The sequence below is a fragment of the Caloenas nicobarica genome, chromosome Z (assembly GCF_036013445.1).
Source record: "Caloenas nicobarica isolate bCalNic1 chromosome Z, bCalNic1.hap1, whole genome shotgun sequence".
NCBI lineage: Eukaryota > Metazoa > Chordata > Aves > Columbiformes > Columbidae > Caloenas > Caloenas nicobarica.
The window spans coordinates 3,422,675-3,447,237 of NC_088284.1; the positions used below are offsets into that span (position 1 = coordinate 3,422,675).

Sequence of the window (24,563 nt, forward strand, 5' to 3'; positions counted from 1 at the left end):
TATACATAAAATTAAAGCTGGAGTTTTCATTACCTGGCAACTGCCGTTACATTATTTCTATGAAGAATGTTTTTTGAAAATGGCAAATGAAAAATAAGGCACTACTCCCCATCTGCCTCAGATTTTTGAAAGATTTCCCCTTGACATTTTCTTTCCTGGAAACAAAGGCACTTCCTTCCCCATCATCATCTGATGCTTTGGAGACAAGGTGATGCCATTTTGGGTAGCGAAAGTCTTGGAAGTTTTCAATCTTTTTTTTTTTTTTTTTTTTTTTTTTTTCCCCCTTCTTTTCAAACTGACTCAAATTCTCTCTGCCAAGCCGTGTACTTCTGGCTGAGGTTCTTCGCTGATGGCTTGGTGTGGGCGATCACATCCAGGAAATCTGCTGTTGTGATTGTGTCTAATTGGATCACGGGTAAGTTACTGTTACCTAAAGAGAAGTGAATTTATTAACTACTGTTACTATTTCCAAAATGCATTCATGTCCTTGCCTAATGCAACACTTACTATATGAAAACAACAGAATAAACCTAGTGAGATCAAGAAAATTCTATTTGAGCACAGATACTGACAGCTTTAAAAAAAAAAAAAAGCCCTGATTTTCAGAAACATTCGCTTAAATAGATGTAGAAATGCAGTTTCAAACTTTTCTAAGCAGATAACAGAGCTCCACCTGCTGGGGTTAACATTAAAATTTCTAGAGTTACAGCAGCAGATCAGCATTTCCCAGATGGGATTTTCTACTCAGTACCTGGCCGATGATTTTCAAGAGCATCGAAAATTTTCCTCACTGGTCTCATGGCCGCTTCCTTGCACACGAGTTTTATGTCGGAGCCAGAGTACCCGTCCGTTTCCTGCAACCGGATCAGAATGAGATGACAGGCTTACAAATTGGGCAGAAATGGCATTTAAAAGCAAATATATTTATATATAATATTTGTAAAGTCTGTTCCTGTCTGAAATAGATGTGTATACATATACACATACACATACGTAATTTTATGTGTACTCTCCACTCAACATTATGTTGCTTGTTCTTGTAAATGCTCACATGACTTTGTAGGAGCAAGGGAAATACTGGGTATTTCCTTTCTATAGGGCAATTTTCTGTAGGTCAAATAAAACCTGCCTTTTTGCCTCTGTTCCCAGCTTTTATGTGAATAAAATAAGTATATTTTCTTATTAACATTTATGAAACAAAAACTGAGCAGAATTGTCTCTGTGGACAGACGTAAAAAGGGCCAACTGGGTAAGCTGTAAGAGGTTTTAAAAGAATTTAGGATGTGACAAAGGGCTAAATGAAGAAAACCTGATATCTAATGCATCTCGTCACTGTCTAAATGCTCCTTTCTCCTGCAGCAGTGGAGCTGTGACAAACCTTCCCTACACAATTAACTGTTCATTACCCTGATGAATTGGAAGTGCTCCCAGCTTGGTGAGAAGAGGGATAAAACAGAATGTTGCTGGAAGTCTCCCTGTATTTAAGGCTGAAAAGTTGGCCCAGCAGAGAGGAGCAGGAGACACCATTTTTAAGCAGAACTGTGTGATTTCCACAGCCAGGTACGTGCCTGGGAAACGCTCAGCCCCGTGTCTCCCCGATCTCCCTTTGGCTGGTGGTTCCAGCTTAGCCGAGGTCCTTCCGCCAGCTGCTATTGGTGATGTATCATAGAATCATTTTGGTTGGAAAAGACCCTCAAGATCATCACGTCCAACCATTAACTCAACACTATCACTACCCATGTCCCTGAGAACCTCATCTCTGTGTCTGTTCAACCCCTCCAGGGATGGTGACTCCAGCACTGCCCTGGGCAGCCTGTTCCAATACCCGACAGCCCTTTGGGGAAGAAATTGTTCCCCAGATCCAACCTCAACCTCCCCAGGCGCAACTTGAGGCTGTTTCTTTGTGTCCCTGTCTCCCCTCAGCTCCTGTTCTCCTGCTGAACCCCCAGCTCCCTCAGCCGCTCCCATCACACTTGTGCTCCAGCCCCTTCCCCAGCTCCGTTCCCTTCTCTCAACTCGCTCCAGCACCTCAAGGCCTTTCTTGGCGTGAGGGGCCCAAAACTGCCCCCAGGATTCGCGGTTTGGCCTCCCCAGTGCCCAGCACAGGGACGGTCAGTGCCCTGGGCCTGCTGGCCACACCAGTGCTGGTACCAGCCAGGATGCTGGTGGCCTCTTGGCCACCTGGCTGTCACTCTTCCATACAGTTCCCACCCAGAAACACCTTGAGCAGCGAGTGGGCACCGTCCCCGCTGCCGTGCTGTCCCACCTGGCCCAGCAAGCTGTAGTCCAGGTCCGTTCTCAGCTCCACTCCTCCGCTGTTGCTCAGAGGGGGCAGCCAGTGCTGGATCATCACCCGTCGTGCCTCTTTACTTGGGAGATCGACCAAAATCCTCTTCTCCAACCTCCGCAGCATGGCAGAATCTAACTCCCTGCAAGCAAAGGAGGAGAGGAACCATCTCAGCGCGTCTTTGAGACATGGTGTTGATAGCAAGCGCCTCGATGCAGGGACTGATATTTTCCAATCCCACGTGTAATTGTCTCAATCTAGTTTTGAAAAAAAAAAAAAAAAAGAAAAATGGATTAATTATCCAATGTATTCTTGTGCAGCATGTTAGTGATACATCGGCTTGTGACAATGAGGCTTCACAACAACGATCAGAAGTTGTAGTTATATTCCTTGGCTCTGGTACTCATCTCCAGCATGTCTCATCAGCAATAACCTCTCCTTTTCTCCCTTTGCAATTAAGGAGATACTACAAATTGTCTGTCTGGGGCACTGTGAGGACTAATTAATTGCTACTTTGTAAGGGATGATTATTAGGTATGAAATACAGACTGAAGGTCTTGTGAGGGTCATATTTATGGCAGAACAAGATATCGATCTGAGACTGCTCCTGCAATACAAATTATAAATAATACAGCCACAAAGGAAAATATCCATATAAAAAGGACCGTGTGAAGGATGGACAGGCTGGATAAATGTGTCAATGAGCCAAAAAACATGATGCTGGCAACATCAACACTGAGAAAGGTGTTTGCCAGAAAAGAGAAAACAAGAGAAAATAATCAAAAAGAAGAGAGTAAAATACAAAAGATTGGGCACGCCAGCTCCTCTCAGAGACGCATCTGAACAGGTCATTTTAATCTTTTCCTAAGTGCTTTTTAGTTGTTTTCTTCTAACGGTAACACAACCAAACAACTGAATGCCGATTCCTACTCCAGTTCATTGCTTGTCACTTTTGTAATGGTAACAGTCTACAGCTACCCCAGTAATTATTACGATTTTCAAGAATAAATAGCTACTACAAAGTATTTACTCGCTCATAAGTCTCCAGTGCCTTCCAGGAGCTGCTCTGTGTTATTATCCTTCTCAGTGCTGTATCAATCTTTCTCTACTGGGCCCATTCAGCCACAGACTTCTTGTTTCAGTTTAAAATATCATTCAGTCCTCAAACCTGCTGAGAAACTCTTATCAAGGGGAAACTCATTTCAGCGTGTGTTGTGCAGACAGAAAAACGCCAGCCCTAAGCACCATCTCCACCTTTGTTCGCTGAGCCAGATAATAATTTACGCTTAAATAAACCTGCCTCTACCTTTCCCAATTCCCTGGGTGAAATCTTCTCGCCAGCAAAGTCAACATTCAAGCAAGGCTTCTTGTATGAAACTCCTCTTTAATTTACAGGGAGCTCGAAAAGCACATGTAGCACCAATAGAACTTATTTCTGTCACCTTTGGTGACTTGTCCTTATTTTTTAATAGCAAATGTTTTCTACTGGTATAGCACATGATAAAGAAACCAAAAAATCGGCTCTCAAATCCCCATCTAGGTGCCTGCCTAGGTTTTCCACAGACCTCAGAAGGAGCAGAAGTGTCCCCTCTCCCCCAAAAAGGACCTCTTGGTTTGGGAGAGCTTGTTCCACGTGCACTGAGCCAAGGGCAATGAAAGCAGATGAGAAAACCAGATCAACAGGAACTCAGAGGACAACAGGAATTCACTCAGATCCATCCCAATACTTCTAATCAAGGCCTCAGAAGAAAATACCATAGTTTGCTAATCAGTGGCTGTTGGTATATTGATGTTATAATTGATATTTTTAGGCTGTTTAAGATGCCATCCAGCATTCGGCACAACGCCTCTTGCACAGAATCCCACCCGGATGAGACAAAGGACTATTCCAGTCCCCACTTTCCTTCCCAATGTATTTTTCAGCTCAGCTTCCCCTCAAAATGGTTTGGTCTGGCTGGAAATAATTGGTGTGTCCCTGAGGAACACAGTTTCATGGGCTCCATGTTCTGTAAATAATTCCGCTGATAAACAGAAGTTGCTCTATTTATCCAGAAAGGTTATAGTGACCCTGCTTGTTGGCTAAAGAAGGAAATAAAGACATGATATTTTCATTATCTTAAGTGTTTAGGTTGTTTGCTAAATTGTTTTGTTAGAGACCAAATGCGAGGTTAAGTGACATTAAACAGAACAGAATAATAAGCACTGACCCAATGAAAATGTCCTCTGAAATAATAGCCAATAAAAGTATTACGAAATGCTCATGAAAAGATACACAAAACTGTACAGGAGCTATAAAAAAGAGTGACTTTTTGGAGCTCCTTCAGGTTGACATCCCAAGGCATCACACCATGTTATCACTCCCAAATTTCATGAACCTAAACAAGACACTGATTTTCATTTCCAGAAGGAAGAAGGGTAAAACATGTGTTTTAGGCAGAAACTAAGAGACCTCAGCAGAGGTGAACCCAGGGACAGCAACAAGGGCTGACTGGTCTGTAATTAATCCTGGCCTAATGCAATTGTCACCGCAGTGCTTTGGAGGAAAAGGCACCAAGAACGAGCAAGCTTCTCATCCTTCCCACCTTCCATTCTTCTGGGCAGAAACCCCACAACCTGAGGGCTTGTTCTAACTCTACATCTTCTCCTGGTTCTCTCTGGGCTTCCTCCGTCTCCTCCACCGTACACACCGTGCACTGCTGAGGGTGAAGGAAAGGCGCGCTACAGGGTAATCCCAGGTTTGATTTGGATTTCACGACCGACCTCTTGAACTCATCTTCGCCATGTGTTCACTGCTCTGACAGGACTTGGCTTGGCCAGAAGGGAAGAGTCTTTCAGCCTGTGCCAAAGCTTCACCCACCCTGAGGCTGGGCAGGGAGAAGATTGCAACACTGCAGTGGAAGTGACTTAAATGTACTAATAGAATCATAGATCATTTTGGTTGGAAAAGACCCTCAGGATCATCGAATCCAGCCATTAACCTAGCATGTCACTAACCCACGTCCGTGAGAACCTCATCTCTGTGTCTGTTCAACCCCTGCAGGGATGGTGACTCCACCACTGCCCTGGGCAGCCTGTTCCAATGCCCAACAGCCCTTTGGGGAAGAAATTGTTCCCCAGATCCAACCTCAACCTCCCCTGGCGCAACTTGAGGCCGTTTCCTTGTGTCCCTGTCTCCCCTCAGCTCCTGTTCTCCCGGCTGAACCCCCAGCTCCCTCAGCCACTCCGAAATACTTGCTATGTGTTTAAGGATCACTTTATTTCTTCACTAACGAGGCCTTGATTTTATTTAATTACATTGAATCATTTCAACGAGTAATTTGTCAATAGAAAGCACCTTGCTGATAAAAAGTGGGAAGTGAAGCTGGGCAGCAAGCACTGGCTGAAGAAGAAGATCAATAGCTGCAGCACAGCTTAGGACACCGTAAAGAGCTTTGTTTAGGCTTCTTTTCATTCATCTAAAAGCAGCTTGGTACTAATTTTTTCCATGATCAATAAATACCCAAGTTCAATAAATCTCTTGAAATCCAGCTTAATACCAAATGTTTGCGAGAACAAAGGGCCTGTGCTCTGAATCCACAAGCTCAGACGGTAGTACTTGGCTTTTTCACAGAATCATAGAACAGTTTGGGTTGGAAGGGACCTTCCCGGCTCCCCCAGTGCCCCCCCTGCCATGAGCAGGGACATCTGCACCAGCTCAGGTTGCTCAGAGCCCCGTCCAGCCTGGCCTGGGATGTCTCCAGGGATGGTTCAGCCACCACCTCTCTGGCCAACCTGGGACAGGCTCTCACCACCCTCAGGGCCAACAATTCCTTCCTCATGTCCAGCCTGAATCTCCCTCCTTTAGTTTAAAACCATCACCCCTTGTCCTATCGCAACAGGCCCTGCTCCAAAGTCTGTCCCCATCTTTCTCACAGGCCCCTTTTAAGTCCGGAAAGGTGCAACAAGGTCTCCCCGGAGCTTCTGTTCTCCAGCTGAACCCCCCAACTCTCTCAGCCTGTCCTCCCAGCAGAGCTGTTCCAGCCTCGGATCATTTCTGGGGCTCCTCTGGCCCCTCTCCAGCAGGTCCATGTCTGTCCTGTGCTGAGGAACCAGAGCTGGACCAGCACTGCAGGGGGGTCTCACCAGAGCGGAGCAGAGGGACAGAGTCACCTCCCTCCATCTGCTGCCCACACTCCTGGTGATGCAGCCCAAGATACAACTGGTTTTGGTGCTGCAAGCGCATGTTGCCGGCTCATGTTCCATGTCTCATCCCCCAGCACCCCCAGGTCCTTCTCCTGGGGGCTGCTCTCCATCTCTTCACCCCTGGTCTGTGCTGATACCGGGGATCACCCCAACCCAGGTGCAGGACCTTGCACTTGGCCTTGCTAAACCTCATGAGGTTCACATGGGCCCACTTCTCGAGCTTGTCCAGGTCCCTCTGGATGGCATCCCGTCCCTCAGGTGTTGTCACCTGCACCTCTCAGCTTGGTAATATGCTCATGGTAATATGCTCTGAAGCTTTCGGTAACTTCTCATTGCCCTCAAACACCTTTCTAAGCACACAGCCACATTTTAAACCACATTCTCTGTGGTAGCCACATTTCAAACCACATTCTCTGTGGTAGCCACATTTCTGCCAGACAATCTAGTCGTTACGGTCATAGGTTGGATTTGCTTAAGAGAGGACAAAAACCTGCCTGCCTTTGAGCAATGTTGAGAATGTCAAAAAGGAAATTTTAAGCTCACAGGTATAAAACTTTCAAAAGCGGGAGGTGGCTTCTCACAATAGCTCAGCTGACACCCTTGTGCCGACACAGATCGCCAGCTTTCTGTGGGAGCAGTTCCCCTAGAACAGAAATCTTGTCATTCTGGATCTACCTTACAAAAGCCGTGTCACTTCTGATGTTCCCAGGAAGCAATTTTGCAGAAATAAGAACTTCATCATTGAAAAATGATCCAAAAATCAAATGTGTAAGATGCTCAGAACTGTATTCTGTAATTTTTGCGTTACTTTCCAGAAAGAGTTTATTGGTTGCATCAGGCTCCGGGAGACCTTATTGCACCTTTCCCGACTTAAAAGGGGCCTGTAAGAAAGATGAGACGGACTTTTGAGCAGGGCCTGTTGTGATAGGACAAGGGGCGATGGTTTTAAACTAAACATGGTAACACAGCACGTGCAGGAATCTCTTTCCCCAGAAGCAAGATCAGCCTCTTGCTTACCTTAACACATCTCCAAGATCACCAGCCATGCAGTGACCTTCAGACCAGTTGCCAACTCTTCCTTGGTGGGTTTCACATACTCAGTTTTACCTTTTAAACCAGCGTAGGAAGACATGGATCCTCTAAGGACATCTCATCCTTTTTACTACTGCCATGCTGCAGCATTACATGTGAAGCTTAGCTACTCACAGGAGAACTTAAGAGACCACGGAAAGGTGCAATGCACTGCTCAGAATTTCTCTTTCTAAAAGAGCAACAATGCTACAAAAAACATAAACATTTATAGAGTATTACTAACAGACCATAAAGAGACAAATGTATTATTAATGTATTCTCTTTCAAACTTAACTGTTCGCAGACACAGTAGCTATTTATTTTTCAGCATTTTCTCACTCCACTGCAACATAATTAAATCAAATTCTGTTCAGTTCCTTTCATGTAGATACTGTAACAGAAAATGGGCTGGATTTTGTCCTTATTTAAATTCATGAGTTTGTCCAAGGCATAAATCCCCCAAATCTACACACAGGCTCTGCTATTATGCCTATGAAAGCCAGCAATGGCTTTGTACTCCCACTGTTGGACCAGGCTGGGAACGAGTCTAACTTGTACATCTAATTTCTACATAAATTTTAGGTGCCCACACAGCCATTCTCCTCGCTAAACAGCCTGAAAGCCCTGGGCAGACCACTGAGAGAGGCAGATGGAAGCCTCTGAGTATGTTGCCTCTTTGGCACTTGAATTTCAGCAGGGAAGATGTCTGCCTGGTGGCTTCCAGAAGGATCCTTCCTCGACTGTATGGGCAACATAAGGTTTTGCATTAGGAAAGAAAACATAGAGGGAAAGATGGCTTCATAGAAGGACGAGGGCTGGATCCCTTCCTGTGATGGGCGGAAACTCCAGCTTTTATATCAGAGAAGAACTGAGTAATTCTCAAGTGACTTCTCAGGTATTTATTTTAATTTATCTAATTTTAATGAGGGATACTGAAGGGTAACACACTGCTTGTTTCTATGAAGCAACTGTGCCTCTATGCCTGACTTAGAAGACCCCTCCCCTCGGGCTTTCTTACACTCAGAAGAGAGAAATACTTCTAATTACTCTCACAATACCTAGATTTACATCACTTGTGCCTTGATTTACATCATCGCAGAACGGCTGAGGTTGGAAAGCGTCTCTTGGAGATCATTTAGTCCAACCCCCTGCTTAACTCAGGGTCAGCCAGAGCAGGCTGCTCAGGGCCACATCCAGCAAGGTTTTGAGCATCTCCTGGGATGGAGACTCCACAACCTGCCTGAGCAACCAGTGTTTGATCACCCACACTCGAGCTTTCATGGAGATTCCTGTGGGATCATTCCTCCAGTTTGTCGAGATCCCTCTGGATGTTCTTCCACTGAAGATTTCATGGATTGGTAGCCCATGGACAGAGGGAATCTTGGGGCAGGCAGAAATCCACAGGCTAGTTCCAGACCTATGAAAACTGACTTCAAAAATAAGCCTATCACCAATGTGCTTCATTCAATTCCTCGTACAGGTGTTGGCTCCTACTCTCAAAAATGTTTAGTGAGCTACAAATCAGACTGTTAAAAATATTAAAAATAATAGTTGTGTTGTTACACTGCACGTTATCTTCCTACCTGATCTTCTCCCGTCTGTCTTGTTCTCAAAACACGTCCTGCCCAGTTTGAGAACTAACATGATGAAATGCCCTACTTTTGGTCTTAAACTGTTTATTCTTCTATTCTGAATTATGTTAAAGAAACTGAAGAATTTTTTCCATCAACTTTTAAAAGTCACATTTGATACCAATAAAATCCAACATTCCTATTTATGGAGTATCCTTCTAAGCACTAGATGTTTTAAGCACCTTACAGTTCCAGGCTGAAACCCTTCTTAGCTTAAACATAGTAAATAACTTGCCCATAAAGTCAAATACTCCATTTTAAATATTAGCAGCTGGTAGCACCAGCATATGTTGACTTGATTATGGATTATTCTCATGTGGCACAAATAGCAAGAAATGTTGAGTTTAAAAGTAAAAGCTCCAAATTAATCTTTAAATGCTTTATCAAGGCTTTTTTTTTTTTTTCCTACAAAAGTCTAAACACAATCTTTATCCGTGCTTAGAAGCTCATGCAAATGTATTCAAAATGTACTCTCTGGATCTCTTACCATGGCAGATTGGAAGCTGCTAAAACAAATACAAGATCATCAGATCGGGCCAAGCCATCCATCTGCACCAGTAATTCTGTTTTCATCCGCCGACTTCCTTCGTGTTCACCACTACCAAGATTCAGAGAAATATTATTTGCTCAGTGCATTAAAGTAATCATCTTTATTTATACAGTGTCATTCACAGCAACTGAGCCCTTGTCACAGTTTTGCCCCAGTTCAAAGCATGATTAAGCTCCATTAGCTAACATCTAAGCATTAAAATTGAGCTTTCTAATGATTACTTAAATGGACTCTTCAGTGCATTAAAGTGAGGAGAATTCACTATTACTGAATCCAAAGAAAATATTTAGATTTATTTTTTTTTCTCCACACAACATTGATGTTTACTGGAAAACAGCTAAGGCTTTGATTGATGTATCTGTATAAGAGAATTTTTATAATGTGATAGCTGACATTAAATAACTAAGTCACCTCCTTATACAGGGCAACTACTGGCATTTTTCTGTGACTGAATTTTAAGGGGCACAAGAAGATAAACCTACTACTGAATTCAATATTTAGCAAAATGTTTTAACAAAAGCAAACAGAAAAATCTGCTGTATTGAAACAAATTTAAACATGGGGCAGAGACCACCTAGAAAAGGATCCTTCCTCAAAAAGAGAAAGGGAATTTAAGCAAAGCGCTGAGAATTCTGGCCCTGCTCCAGCTAACCGATTTTGTAGGAAACCACTTTGAATTCGTGGTTCCAGATGTGGAGTTCTCGGAAACTTCTGGATCGAACCCAGAGAAAACATCAGGGCCTTTGATGGTAAGAGCTACACTTCAGGTTTAATGTCTTATTTTTGCAAAGGCATCCCCACATTGGTGCTATGTCAATATTTAATAAGGAAGTGTAAAAATAACTACATAATCTTGGAGAGAAACCCATACTAAAATATATAATACAGTGACGTTAACGAGAGCTTTTAAAAATACATCTGAAGGCAAAATTTGGCCCATAATTTATAGCTATTAACTGACAAGTATTACAAGTTGTATCTTTACTATATGGCATATAGTATTTATATGTCTTTGTGAACATATAATTTACAGTACACAAAATCCACTGTGATGGGCTTCTAATGGTTATAATAACATTTTTATATTTCTCCTGCTTCTTCCTCCTCCCTAACCTTTTCAATCTGTTTTTAACTCTAAACTGTCTACACCATGGATGGCAATAATAACACCCTCTCATTTCTGGATCTGGAAGTCTGGACAATGCCACCAAAATTTGTCCCATAAATGGAAATATCACACCATGGTGTAAGCTCCATCTTACCCTGCTATGCCTACGCCTGTCCAAAGTGTCCCAAAATCAGCTGATTCTTACCTCTAACAATTCGTCTGTTGTTTCCTCCTCACTGCCTTTATTTCCACTTCAAATCCCTTATTTTAAAGTACAGCACCACTGGTTATACACTCTTGCACCTGTCTCCTTTTCACAGTCTTGCTAATCTTCACAAAACCTGACTTTCATGCTTCCTTCTCTATTAATTTCATCTATGAATGAAGAAACCACCACATCTCTCTTTTTAAATCCCCACAGCTTATGCAACACTTCCAAAAATAAACTTTTTCAGAGCTGATAAGCATTCTGACAATAACACACTGTGAGGCTCCTAAAGCTGACAACAGAACACAATAAAAATGGCTTAACAAAAAGTCACAAAAATTACCGTTATCACTGAAAGTAATTATAATGTCAATAAAAATCTATAAGACGAGTCCTTCAGGGGCCCAATCAGGCTCCTGTTGAAGTTTATGGAGTAGCCTCAGGCTTTAGTTTAGCTAAGGTTTGCTTCTGACAGGTACAATGTAGGATTAAACATCGGTCAGCACCTCAACACACACATACTGTTGAAAAGATGCTGTAAAAGGGGGATAAATATCCTCCTAAAGCCATCATTTACCCAGAAATAGTGCCTCTTTGACTCATTACTGACTCCAGCTCATCCAAGAAAATTGTGGAAGGAGCATGGTACCGGGCAAGCTCAAATAGCACCTGTTTAGAGAGAACAGTAAACATGACAGAAAAAATTAACAAGAAAATTAACACAAAAAGGCATTAAGGGCCACTGGCACAGAAGATAAGTAACTGTAGCCACATTCTAAACTTTTAGGATGAAAAAGGGATATTTGCTGGGAAAAAGCTCCGGGTAGGCTGAGGGTCCCTGAATCCTCTCAAATTCTGAAAGGTTTGTAAAGGAGATATAAAGAACACACGCTTGTAATCCTGTCTTCGTATGTAAATCTTCCTGGCTAAATCCTATCAGAGTACCCTGCGAATAATGGGATAGAAGACAATGATCCATCAGAGGATTCTGGGAACTCCTAAATTGTTCTCAGAGATTAAACATCTGCCTTTTGTTGTTGCTCCATTTGTAGTTTTTTAAAATAAGGATTTGAGAAAATAAAAATTAAAAGTCGTTTGAACTACAGTTGAAAGAAAATGGATTGATTCTCTTGATAAAAATCAAGCAGTTATTTTGGGGGTTTTTTTGGTGAGAACAAACTGCTTGAACAATCAAGATTAAAAAAAATAGAATATTAAACTGACACAGAAGAAGTTTCATCTGTTTTCCTGTAAACAAGAAGAGGTTTATATTAGCAGTAAAAAGATATTGTCAGTTCTCCTTCAGTGAAGTGTCCTTTGAGTTTATAAATAAATATCACTAACAATATATATTAATCTGGGACTATTAAATCTGAATACTTAAAAAAAATTTAAAATATATATATTTTTTCTACACTTTGGATATGAAGCAGGTGGTTTAAATTATTTGCCCAGAGTCACAAGTAGTCCATGACCAGTCTACAATTTTACTGCAAATTTAAAATACAAAATCACACTAATACAGCTGAGAACTAAGGAAAACAGGATGAGTGGACATGTCTCCAAATGACCACAAAACCCACATATACTTCACACAACTTCAGAAAACTCCTGCACCAACCTCATATCATTTTAAGATATAAATTCACACAACAGTTAGAGCTGTCCCAATCCACAATCTTTTATTTAATTTCTGGATTCTGCCAAAAACTCAACTGAGGGTGAAATGCCACAAAGTCAATATCATTGCAAATGCTGCAGCATGTTCACAAAAAACGTTTTGGTGTCAAAAACCAGAGTGTCCCATCCCTACAGCTGCCAGAAGGGAAACTTCTAGGAAGCAACTGAAACAGATGTCAAGAGGATCAATAACACGGGAGGTGAATGTCAGAACAAAAATGTGCCATTTTAAAGGACAAAGGACACCGGAAGAATAATTACATTGCAGACATTGCCTAAATTTCAAGAAAGATTAACAACGCCTGTAATGCCATTTGCCGAGTGCAATCTGTTATGATTATTCATTTTCAAGAGCTGTGTATCTATCGGAAGTGTAGCCTAAAAGATGAACATAAAGGAAAATTAAGAGCTTGTGGATTTCTTACACTGAAATAGGGGACATTACAGAGAGACTATGATGGGCATCTCAGGGCAAGGATGCTACACCTGAATCCTTGAATTTTTTTGTACCACAGCTGAACCACACATGCTAGTTACTAGTCTATATGCAAAAATACATTTATCCATTTGCCATTAAACTACTTTCCTTAAAACAACATTACATCTGTGTGTGACAACGGAATTTTTTTCCAATGTTGTGCCCTGAAGACTAAGAATAGTAGTAAATTTAGGAATCTAAATAACATTTTCTAGGGAGCCTGGAACCCAACCTTTGCAGAAAAGATGTGAAGTGCTTTGAAGAGGTCACTAAGCAAACACTGTTGTATTATAGTTGTGAACTCTGCTTGCCTGTCTCTTATTCAGTGAGCCAAAAATCTTTGGTGTCTTCAGGACATCTACTTCATCTTACATTACAGAACTAAAATTCCACAGCGAGAATCTATTGTGAGTATTCTGCAGAAGTGATGTTATTCCCATTTTAAGAACTAGAACAGTGTCACAGGTTTTGTCCAAGATGGGAAGATTATGAGCATCAGCGGAATATTTACTTTCCAGTTCTGTGGTAAACTGCATTTCTTGAAGTGGGAACCTGACATTTGCTAAAGTATAATGAATAAGAAAATAATTCTTACCCGGACAAGTTTTTCTGAATCACCTCTCCATTTGCTGACAATGGTTGACGCTGATATGTTGAAAAACGTTGTATTGCATTCTGTGGCAACAGCCTTAGCCAGCAAAGTTTTTCCAGTACCTACAAACAAAAGCATTGAAGAAATTCAGTCTCTAAAGAAATACAATGCAATTGTTTGAATAGAATCATAGAACCATAGAATCGTTTTGGTTGGAAAAGATCTTTAAAACCATCAGGTCCAACCGTTAACCCAACACTGCCAAGTTCACATCTAAACTATGGCCCTAAGAACCTCATCTACGGAATAATACCCTTCATCCTATTATCGGTCAGATAAAAACACTAAAATAGAAAAAAATCATAGCATCATAGAACAGTTTGGGCCCCTCCTTCAGTTTAAAACCATCACCCCTTGTCCTATCACAACAGGCCCTGCTCAAAAGTCTGTCCCCATCTTTCTCACAGGCCCCTTTTAAGTCCAGAAAGGTGCAATAAGGTCTCCCCGGAGCTTCTCTTCTCCAGCTGAACACCCCAACTCTCTCAGCCTGTCCTCCCAGCAGAGCTGTTCCAGCCTCAGATTATTTTACGGCCCTTCCAGGATTGTCTGGAGAAACTCAGGTAATACGGAACTGCAAATGCACTCCCCAGATTCCGAAGTGCTACATGCTGAAATGGTCAGATGCCTTCTGTGGCAAGTAAATTTAAACAATCGCAGGAACAAATGGAGTTTACTGCAGCGACCGCCTTTGCAAACTGGCCCAGGTGGTACTTGTGCCCTTGGTCCCTTTGCTCATGTCAAGGTGGAGCAGAGGGAGCAGTGAGGCTGTGCCAGCACAGCAGAGGGTAAAGCTTCCACCCCATTTCCAAAACAAACCCCAAATGCAGAACTAAGCAGGGACATTTTCCTTAAAAATGTGAGTCCATGACACATTTATTCACATTTTGTAAGGTCAGGTCAAGTCAAACTTGATTTATCTGGCCGAAGCTGAGTAAAAACAGAGGTACGAGTTCTCATTCCTCTGAATGGTTAGTGTAAGTACTTTTTTTCTGGAAGATTCAGGTGTAGAAATAGTAAAGGGTTGCGAGAAAGGCAAATGGACAGGTTTGAGCGTGAGAGACAGATTTAATCATCCACCATTGCCTCCTTTTATTTCACTTTACAGAACATGTTTTGTATTAACACATTTGATCTAATTAGCATCAATTATTTATCTGCACGACAAAAAATAGTGATGAACAAATGGATACGGTATAAAGCTCTTCATACCTGGTGGTCCATACAGTAATAATCCTTTCCAAGGAGACAGAATTCCTGTAAACAGCTGGGGGTACTATGGAAACCGAAAAGTAATTCAGGGATTAAAAACGTATCATGTATAACAAATTACAAGAGATTCTAACCCCTCGCCTCGCTGCTTTCAATGCATTCAGGAAACCTAAGAGATTTGAAGAGAGGAGGGAAAAACCCTCCAAAACAATATAATATATATGATCCGAGTACTGAGAAGAATACTGTCAACACAGTATTCGAAATTATGTGAATTTTTCAAATGCAATTGGTTTGATATTCTCTCCTGTAAGTCATTTTCCATTGAATTAAAATAGGCCAAATCCAGCACCTCTTACATTGCCAAAGATGCCAAAAAATAGGACCCAAAACCTGTACTTTTAATACTGAAAGTCCATTTTCCTATAGGAGAATGTGTATGGAATTGTCAGATGAAACAGCAACTGGAATAGTTCTAACGTGAACTACCTACGAAAGCAAAGAAATAGCAACAACTTTAAAACACTGCTGTAATTACAAGGAAAATGCTAATGAGCCCAACACTGGCTTTCTCAAAACTTTTTAGCGCCTTACCCTTATGGGATAAACAACTGCTTCCTTGACCAGCCTTTTAGCTGCATCCAGTCCAATAATATCATCCCACTTCACGTTTGGATTATGGAGATAAATGTCCTGCAACATAAATTGCAGCTTGTTAGCAAATCCTAAATTCTTCCGTACTAGGGTTACCACCTCTGGCAAAGTAAATCAACTCAGTGAAAAAGGAATAGTGGCATTAAGGGATAAAAACTGTATTATTTAACCCTACGTACCAGGCAGCTCACAAGAGAAAAGCACGTACAGCAATCATTTCTACAAAATTGCCCCTTAGTTTCCCTGTGAGCATATACACTGCCAAATATATATGCTGAGTAAATCTGTTTCTCAGATCAGTTTTCTGTTAGTTGGTTTTAGTAACTAATTAACATATGAAAAGCTATCATGATATGAAGCTTTACCCAGCTTAATATTTTATCTCTGGTGCCGGTAAGTATTGGATGTTTAAAAAAATGTATAAGCAATAGGAGTGACATATTAGTTCATATTTACATCCACTTTCTGAAAATCTACAACTCAAAAACTCTGAAAATTAAAATTATATCTTAGTCTTTGAGTTCAAACACCCTTTGACATTCATTCTTCAGTGAATTTCTCTTACCTTTTTTTGAACATACTTATTATATAGTAATGAGTTCCACAGTTTAATCATGTGCACTGTGAGAATAATTTTGTTTGTTTTAAACTTGACGCTCAGTAACTTTATGGCTGCATCTATTACTTCTGCTATTACTTCTGTTATAGGTAACAGTAAAAAATTGCTATTTACCCCACACTATGCAAGATTTTACATGCTGCAAGAAAAGGTGTGAGAAGCTCTGTAACAGGAGGAAAATTTTTCCTTAAGCATCTATCAAAAGATAGTCAGTAATTAGTGTATGCCCTGAAGCACTCACTAAATTAATTTCATTTAATTCATCAAACTTTGCAAATCTATGAATCTTTCAATTTTCCTCAGTAATATTTTGTGTCTTTGCGTTCCAGTGACTAATTGCTCTGCAGAAAATATCATATCCTCAATACAAATACTTGGGATAAATCCTGCTCTCCAATAAAAACAGGCAGTCCCCAGAGACTGAAGAAAAATTATGTGCTTATATCTGAGGGGAAAATTTGATTTCATACAATTAGAAAAAATATTTATATAGAGTAGGTTCCACTTTCCCTTTCTATTAACAGCAAATTAAGATGAATCAGTTTTATGATACTAAGTAGAGACTTCCATAACTGTTTCCAAATTAAATTAGATTGTGTTGTGAAATAGATACCACATGCTATTTATTTGTATTGATTTACACAGTGTTGATTACCATAGCAACTAGGAACATACTAGCACAATTTAAAAAAACATACCATAATGAAGGCTAGAGCAACCCTATTGCTTTTTGCTAAAGCAGCAGCAAGAACAATACTATTTTAAAGGTTTACCATATATTAAAAACCAGGCAGGAATTGAATTGAATGAGAATTTTCTTACTTTAAAGGTTGGAAATTTCTTAAGACTTCAGTTCTAAACTGTGAATGCAAATTTGCTGATCAAGAATTTGGGACATATATAGCTATGAAAAGCAAGTAGCAAGCCTTCCAGGCTTTTTAAACTAGCTGATTTTGAGTATGTGAGAGCAATGGTTGATACCATTCCTGGTGCTTATATCTAGAAAGAGTCACAACACGATCAAATATTGTGATACTACGAAGCTTTTTGGATGAGTGTGTAGCTGGGTTTGGGAGATTATGCATGCAAAGCATTTACCTGCTTACATGCCTTGAATGGAACTGCACCCACAAAGTTGAATCAAGGTTTTCCCCACCATTTTATCACAGTTAGGTAATAGTTGGTGTTAGCCAATATATTTAAACTTCTCTTTTCAGTGAAGTATTGTACATTTTCTGTAGCAAAAAGAACAAAAGGAAAAGCTATGACAGTCTTGTGGGTACAGGATGATCAGATTACACGTTCCTCCTTAGAACGGAATGGTCTTAATTACTTCCTCCCATTGTGTATTGGAAAGAAACATCATTACATGTAAAGAAATGACTGGCTGGGAGTCGCATGATAAGAAAAATAGCTTGCACATTCAAGAATAAGCCTCATCAGTGACAGTAAAAAGAAACAAACAGCATTCTCAGATGACAAAGAGAACCAAGATCTCCACACAACCGAAACAGAGATCCGATCTTACTTTGCTTACAACAGTTGCAAGTTCTCTCATCTCACCAGTCATGCCAATAAAAGCACTAAGGGGTTTCAATAATCGTTCCTAAAAAAGACAAACACAAATTCTTGTCAGGCTTCAATGATTTTTAAACAGATTAACTATGAAATAGTTCCAAAAAAGCTGTACACCATAATAATACAAACTTTTAGAGCTATAAAAATATTAAAAAAGATTTTGCGGTAACTCTTCATCTAACAGAATCCAATCCTGAATTAATATTAAAATGAGCAGGTCTCTTATTGCACATGTAGTCCTAAATATAGATTAAGAGGAGTGAAAAATATAACTATGGGTCACCGCATTGTCACATTTTCTGGTTTGAAAGTCTCTTCAAGTGTCGCAGTTGCCAGGCAGGCTGGCACCAAGTCCGAAAAGCTACAGCTTGTGTCAAGGAATGATTACTGAAAATTTCTCTTGACAATATAAACTCTGTTCTTGTCTCACATTAAGTGAACACTAAATAACATACAGAATTCAAAGGAAGCAGAATTTCACCCTCGGCAGTTCTGTGGGTTTCTGCAATTTATTTTTTTTTTTGTGAATCATAAGGTATAATTTGTATTTATTGCCTGCTTTCCCGTTCAAAAACACCTGTAAACAAATTAGACCAATATAGAGTATGGCTGTCTATTGAAGAAGGAAATATGCCACTCAGAAATCTCTAAGGCCTTTTTTAGCAGTTGGGAACAAAGGCAACATCCTTGCGGTATTTTATTTTGTTTCTGGTTATGTAAAACCTACGTTCCTATTCACCGGATGGAAATAAGAACAGAAGGACTTACTGATGGATCTGGATCATAATTAAGGCTGTTCAAGGCTATTCCATTCGATGATACTTTGAGAGCATCCTGAATTATCCCATGGTAGTCAATTACTTGGCCCTAGAGGAGAAAATAATGTTGTGATAAGCTTTACTCTACTGTTAAAATGGCATCAGGCGAAATTTTGCTTGCCATTACAGCAATAAGTTTCCTTACTGCAAATACACTCTTAAAAATGGCAAAATACTGACCAAAGAATCTGTGGTAGCAATGGGAAAAGAATGCATATCTCAGTCAGTACAACAATCTAACTGCAGACCCTCTTATCATGTCATTCAGGAATTCAAAATTTATCTTCAACTTTAGCTATTACCACTGGGTTTTAAAAGCAGAAATATTTTTTCCTTCTTGACAATGACAATGTTTGAAATGCTATTTAATGCAAGCAGAGTTTCCTATGCAAAGACTTCCTGCCCAAATCATAAAATTGACCCTTCAGCTGATTACACAGGAACATTTTATACAAAAATAGACACAAAAAGCTCGCATTTGGTATTTGTGAAAAAGTTCCATGTGTTTTTTCTACGTACACATTTTTTATCATAAATCGGATACTAGGTTTCTACCAACCTTTCTTGGGTGAGCGCTGTCTCCTCCAGATTTGTTGATTGCCGAGATGCTTAAGCCAAAGTCTGATTGCTCCAGAGTAACCGCACTGGCATTATTCTAAAGAAAAAAATAAATTTTAAACCACATGTATTGCCAAGTAAACGAGTTGCAGATATAATTCCATATCATCCCACCTCTTCATACACACCCAGATGAACTATGTCATTTCATGGAAAAGGTAATTTTTTTTAAAGAGTGAGAGAACTGGTCAGAAATGAGATCCACCCTATGCAGGAATATGGACAAGGACTCGAAAAAGAAAAGAGATTCTCCTTCACACAGTTCCTCAAAAGCTAAAACAGACACGGTGCTTGCTCACCAACCTGCTGTTCTTGCTCCCTCCTCTGTAAGGGGTGGTAATAAAGCCATTTTCACAGCCATTTTACCAAAATGAGACTCATAAAACTGAAAATTACAGTGCCAAATGACTCTCCCAATCTCAAACACCTCATGCACTGTGAAGATGCTTACAACTGACACCAGACTTTCCACTTGGTTTATTTGTCTGGCTTTCTGGCACTAAAGGATAAATCTACTGGTGTTAATGGCAAAACCATTTGCTTTCTGTATAGGTTGGATTATATGACACCTTTTCCACTAATTTTTGCCCATGACTTGCTCTTCAACTCACAGCCAGAAAGCATATTCTCCTGAAGTCTTGCATCCTCAAATTGCGTAATTAGTAAAACCCATTAGTTACACAATTATTAATTTTGTAACTTGCATTTTCTTGCTGCCTATAGCCTCTCAAAATAAAAAACACATTAATTTCAACTGTAATGCTGCCAAGATAAAACATGTTTAAACCTGTTTGGAGCTCTCCTTGGTGGATGATTTAAATTCTGTTGTAGTCCCAGGTGAAGTTTTGGAGGATGGTCGTTGTACTGTCTGATGTTTGAGCCTTGGGAGATTCTGAGAAGAGCTTGCTGCCCTGGAATTAAAAAAAATATACACACACTGAAAGGCTTCCACAACTCTTTGCCTTCAAAATACCAAAAGATTAAAAAGCAGAATTTTCAAATACAGCAGTTTTGGAGTAACTTTGCTGCCGCTGAAGTTAAAGTACCAGTTTCAATCACAGCAAAATTCAGTGCTTACTGCTTTCAAGCACAACGACTTAGAAACTTTTTAAATTGTCTGCATCTCCCTTTGGGAAATAAGTCTTTATTTTCCTCTAGAAGATACAGAAAAATACACCACACAGTCAGCAGGATGACTCTAGGCTTTAGTATTCCTATGGTATCACAATATTATTCTAAACACACAGTATATTGCTTTTAGAGGAAAATTTTCTGCCCAGAAAAAAAGAAAACCCACACATTTCTGTTACCTTCTTGGTCTTCCTCCAGTTCTCAGCTGTTGTTTATTTTCCACTGTGGCAAAATTAAGATGGAAAATAATTAAAAATTTAAAAATAGCAACTTGATTTTTTTTCCCCTTCAAACATATTTTTGAACACACATTAATGACCTTAGAAATAACAATGTATGAACAGGAACAACATGATTATAAGCAATGCAAGCTTGCAAAAACCTTCTGAAAACAAATGGATATTGGAGAGAGTAGTTTGGCTTCATGCTTGTTAAATTTAAGGCTCATTCAGTCTTTGGTTTCTTGGCTTACATCTTAAAACCAGTATCATTCTCACAGTAAAATGGACACTACCAGAAATTAGATCAAGCACAATAAACTAATTTAATAAATCGCACAGGATGTTTATTTAATGCCAATAATTTTTTCATTTCTGAACTGGGAAATAAGAATTTACCTCACTCTTCTTAATAGTAATATTATCATGTTCAACATACCAAGACAGATTAAATGCCACATCACAATTGTGGTTACCAAACTATGTTATTTTTTGCACTTACATAATTTGAAACAATTTCTGTCAAAGAAAAGCACTTTTTTCACAAAACGTCAAACTCACAAAGCCCAGATGTGACCTCATAAAGCTCAGGGTTTGTACCACTCTAGCATGTTTCTCTGAAAACACGACCTACCCCAAAAATAAGCCCTACCATGATTTTTCAGGTTTTTTGAGAATGCTCGAAATATAAGCCCTACTCCAAAAATAAGCCCTAGTTATAGTTCATTAAAAAGTCAATTTAAATAGTTTCCAGGCAGCTATACATGTAAAAAAATAATAAGTTTTGGAGCAAAAATTAATATAAGACCCAGTGTTATTTTCGGGGAAACAGGGGAGTTGTTCCAAAATACATCAGTGTTTTTTGTACAATGCTCTTACACCCAGATTCTCATCCTTCCCAAAAAGCTGTTTCACTGAGAAAGCTGGGGAACACTGTGTACTTAGAGGCAGCAGAGCCCATGAGTGAAACTTGTAATCCCGCAGGTTCATCTAAAACCCTGAAAACTGCAACTCAGCATGGAAATTAGTGGGTTCTGTAGGACTTGCTGAGAGTATTACAAATAATTTTGTAGGAACGAGCATCACAGTAATTGTTTTGTTTGGCTTGCGTATACCATGATCTGAGCACAGACACAATTTAATGACAGAATCACAGAATCCCAGACCGGTTGGGGTTGAAGGGACCTCTGGAGATCATCCAGTCCAACCCACCTGCTCAAGCAGGGTCACCAGAGCAGATCACACAGGGTCGTGTCCAGGTGGGTTTGAATGTCTCCAGAGAAGGAGACTCCACAACCTCTCTGGGCAGCCTGGTCCAGGCTCCGGCACCTCAAAATAAAGAAGTTTCTCCTCATATTCAGATGGAACCTCCTGTGTTTCAGTCTGTGCCCGCTGCCCCTCATCCTACTGTTGGGCACCACTGAACAGAGTCTGGTCCATCCTGTTGACACCCACCCTGGAGATATTTACCAGCATTGATAAGATCCCTCTCAGCTTCTCTTCTCCAGCTGAACAGCCCCAGCTCTCTCAGTCTCTCCTCATCAGAAAGATTCTCCAGACCTCTCAGCATCTTTGTGTCCCTCCACTGGACTCTCTCCAGTAATTCCTTGTCCTTCTTAAACTGGGGAGCCCAGAACTGGACACAGAACTCCAGATGTGGCCTCACCAGGGCAGAGCAGAGCGGGAGGAACAACCTCCCTCCACCTGCTGGTCACGCTTTTCCTAATGCACCCCAGGGACCATTGGCCTCTGGGCCACAAGGGCACATTGCTGGCTCACGGTCACCCTGTTGTCCATCAGAACTCCCAGGTCCTTCTCTGCAGAGCTGCTTTCCAGCAGCTCAACCCCTAATCTGTACTCGTGCATGGGAGATACACACAAGAGGGAGGCTGTTCAGCCTTCAAGGAAAAAGCATGATACCTTCCTAACAGGATGGAGGCAATTCTGGGCTTGGGTATGACAATACCCCATGTCTGAGTAGCTTTACTGATCAAAAAATGGTACTGAGAACTTGTGTCTATGAGTAGATTTTTGGGATTTTTTTTTTTTTTTAGTAGTAATACATTTTCCTTCTTGACTCATAAGAAGTTCCCTGGGTTTTGTCCTGCAAGGCTGCTCCTCTTTGTATTAGCACCCATAAATAGGTTCTAGCCGTAAATCTCTTTTTCATGCAGATAATGCAGCTAGTACTGACCTTCTAGTAGTAGCTTTAATACCTTTCAAAATTATTTCATCTACACAGGTAATTTTATTATATTTATATAATGTTTAATTTACCTGTGATTTCAAATTTGCTGGCAGCCATATGAAACAATGACAACTGTGCAGAGATGTTCCCTGGCTAATCATCCCCTTCTTTGATGATCATATTTTTCTTACGAGACAAACATGTAGAGATGTTGGTGTTTTCTGTACCCGCCAAGCTCTTAACAACTGATTCTTACACAGTTGTTCTTATGGCTTCTATAAGTTACATTTTGTACTCAAGTATAAAACCATTCAGGCTATCATGGCCAAAACAGAATGTGTATGTTCTGATTTTCCTTATTTCATATCATTTGTTTATACATCAGACTTTAAGTTCTTTGGAACAAATAAACATATTACTTGTTTGGCATTTTACCTTTAGTATATGAAAATGTGCAAAATAAATGGTTACTGAGATGAGTGGTGATAAAGTTTTAAGCACTAGCTTGGATGAGCTAAGATACAGTATTTAAGCGGTTTAATTTAAAAATTAAATCAAAAATAGAACAGACTTATCATTCTCTGCCAATGAGAAGAAAGTGAATATGTTATATATATTATAATACTTTGGGCTTACATGGTATTTTCCATTATCAAAGTAGTTTTTCAAAGACAGAAAAATCTCACCTTCTTGTACCTCTACAGAAAGAAAGAAGGGAGAGCAGAAAGGCTTGAAGCCCCATATCTCAATTTTTATGTCCTATATGCGAGAACTATAGTTCTGTAACTGTAAGAGAGTTCAAACATTAAATGCTGACATACACAAGAAGTGCAGTTAGTATATCAGGCAAATACACATTCTAAGCTTTGAGAAACAAAAGCCACATACCAGTGTCCAGGACCTTTTTGGTAATTTTAGGATACTTTTGAAATTTTACAAAGTAATAGCTCTCATATTCCATCAAAATTGTCTCAAGATCGATGTTGTCACAAACTTCAAAGCCACGTAAACTTAATTTTGTCTCCTGTTCCAAGGCATCTGCAGCATCGACATACCTAGTAATTTCAAAAAAACAAAGATCAAAAAACATAGAGTCATCATCTTATACTAATTTTTGAGAGAAAAAGCAAACATCAGCATTAGTAAGTAAAAAGTATTCGTAACCTGTCCACAACTCCATTTGTTAATATTATAAAAGCATAAACTCTATTTAAAAACCCTTTGCTGATGGTTCTAAAGTATTTTTAAATTATATAGGACATTTTTGTTCCAGGAATTGAAACAATTTAGCAAAGTAAACTGTCAGGATATATAATAGTAATTTACCTCATTCTCACGTCAAACCAAAGGGCCATGCTGTCCATCCACCCAACAGAGGACAGAAGGACACATTATGGGAGGTCAGACACACACAAACCCACAAACGTAGAGCACTATTATTTAAAAAACGTACCCTTCATCCATTAAATAATGCAAAATTAGAATGAGGAGATTTTTTCGACGAGCTTCTGTTCGCATCTCATCCTGTGAATTAAGACAGAACTCTAGATCAAATGTAATATTCTCTTTATTGCTGTAAACAGCATCTAAATGTAGCCCGTGGAAACAAACAAATTAAGACAACAGCATGTAAGAACTGTAAAACAACTCACTGTTAATAAACAGAAGCAAAGTGGTTTTCAG

General features: G+C 40.0%; 1 protein-coding gene across 1 annotated transcript; it reads right to left on the reverse strand.

Annotated features, from left to right (window-relative positions):
* Window positions 1–290: 290 nt before the first annotated feature.
* Window positions 291–24,398, reverse strand: KATNAL2 (katanin catalytic subunit A1 like 2). Its single transcript, XM_065656749.1, has 15 exons — window positions 24,334–24,398; window positions 23,769–23,935; window positions 20,654–20,696; window positions 20,131–20,254; window positions 19,285–19,380; window positions 18,676–18,774; window positions 17,858–17,935; window positions 15,651–15,749; window positions 15,057–15,120; window positions 13,791–13,909; window positions 11,615–11,706; window positions 9,659–9,769; window positions 2,267–2,429; window positions 752–854; window positions 291–430 (listed from the first exon to the last, which is right to left on the reverse strand). The coding sequence occupies exons 1-15, from the start codon at window positions 24,396–24,398 to the stop codon at window positions 291–293; spliced, it is 1,563 nt and encodes a 520-aa protein (XP_065512821.1).
* Window positions 24,399–24,563: the final 165 nt, after the last annotated feature.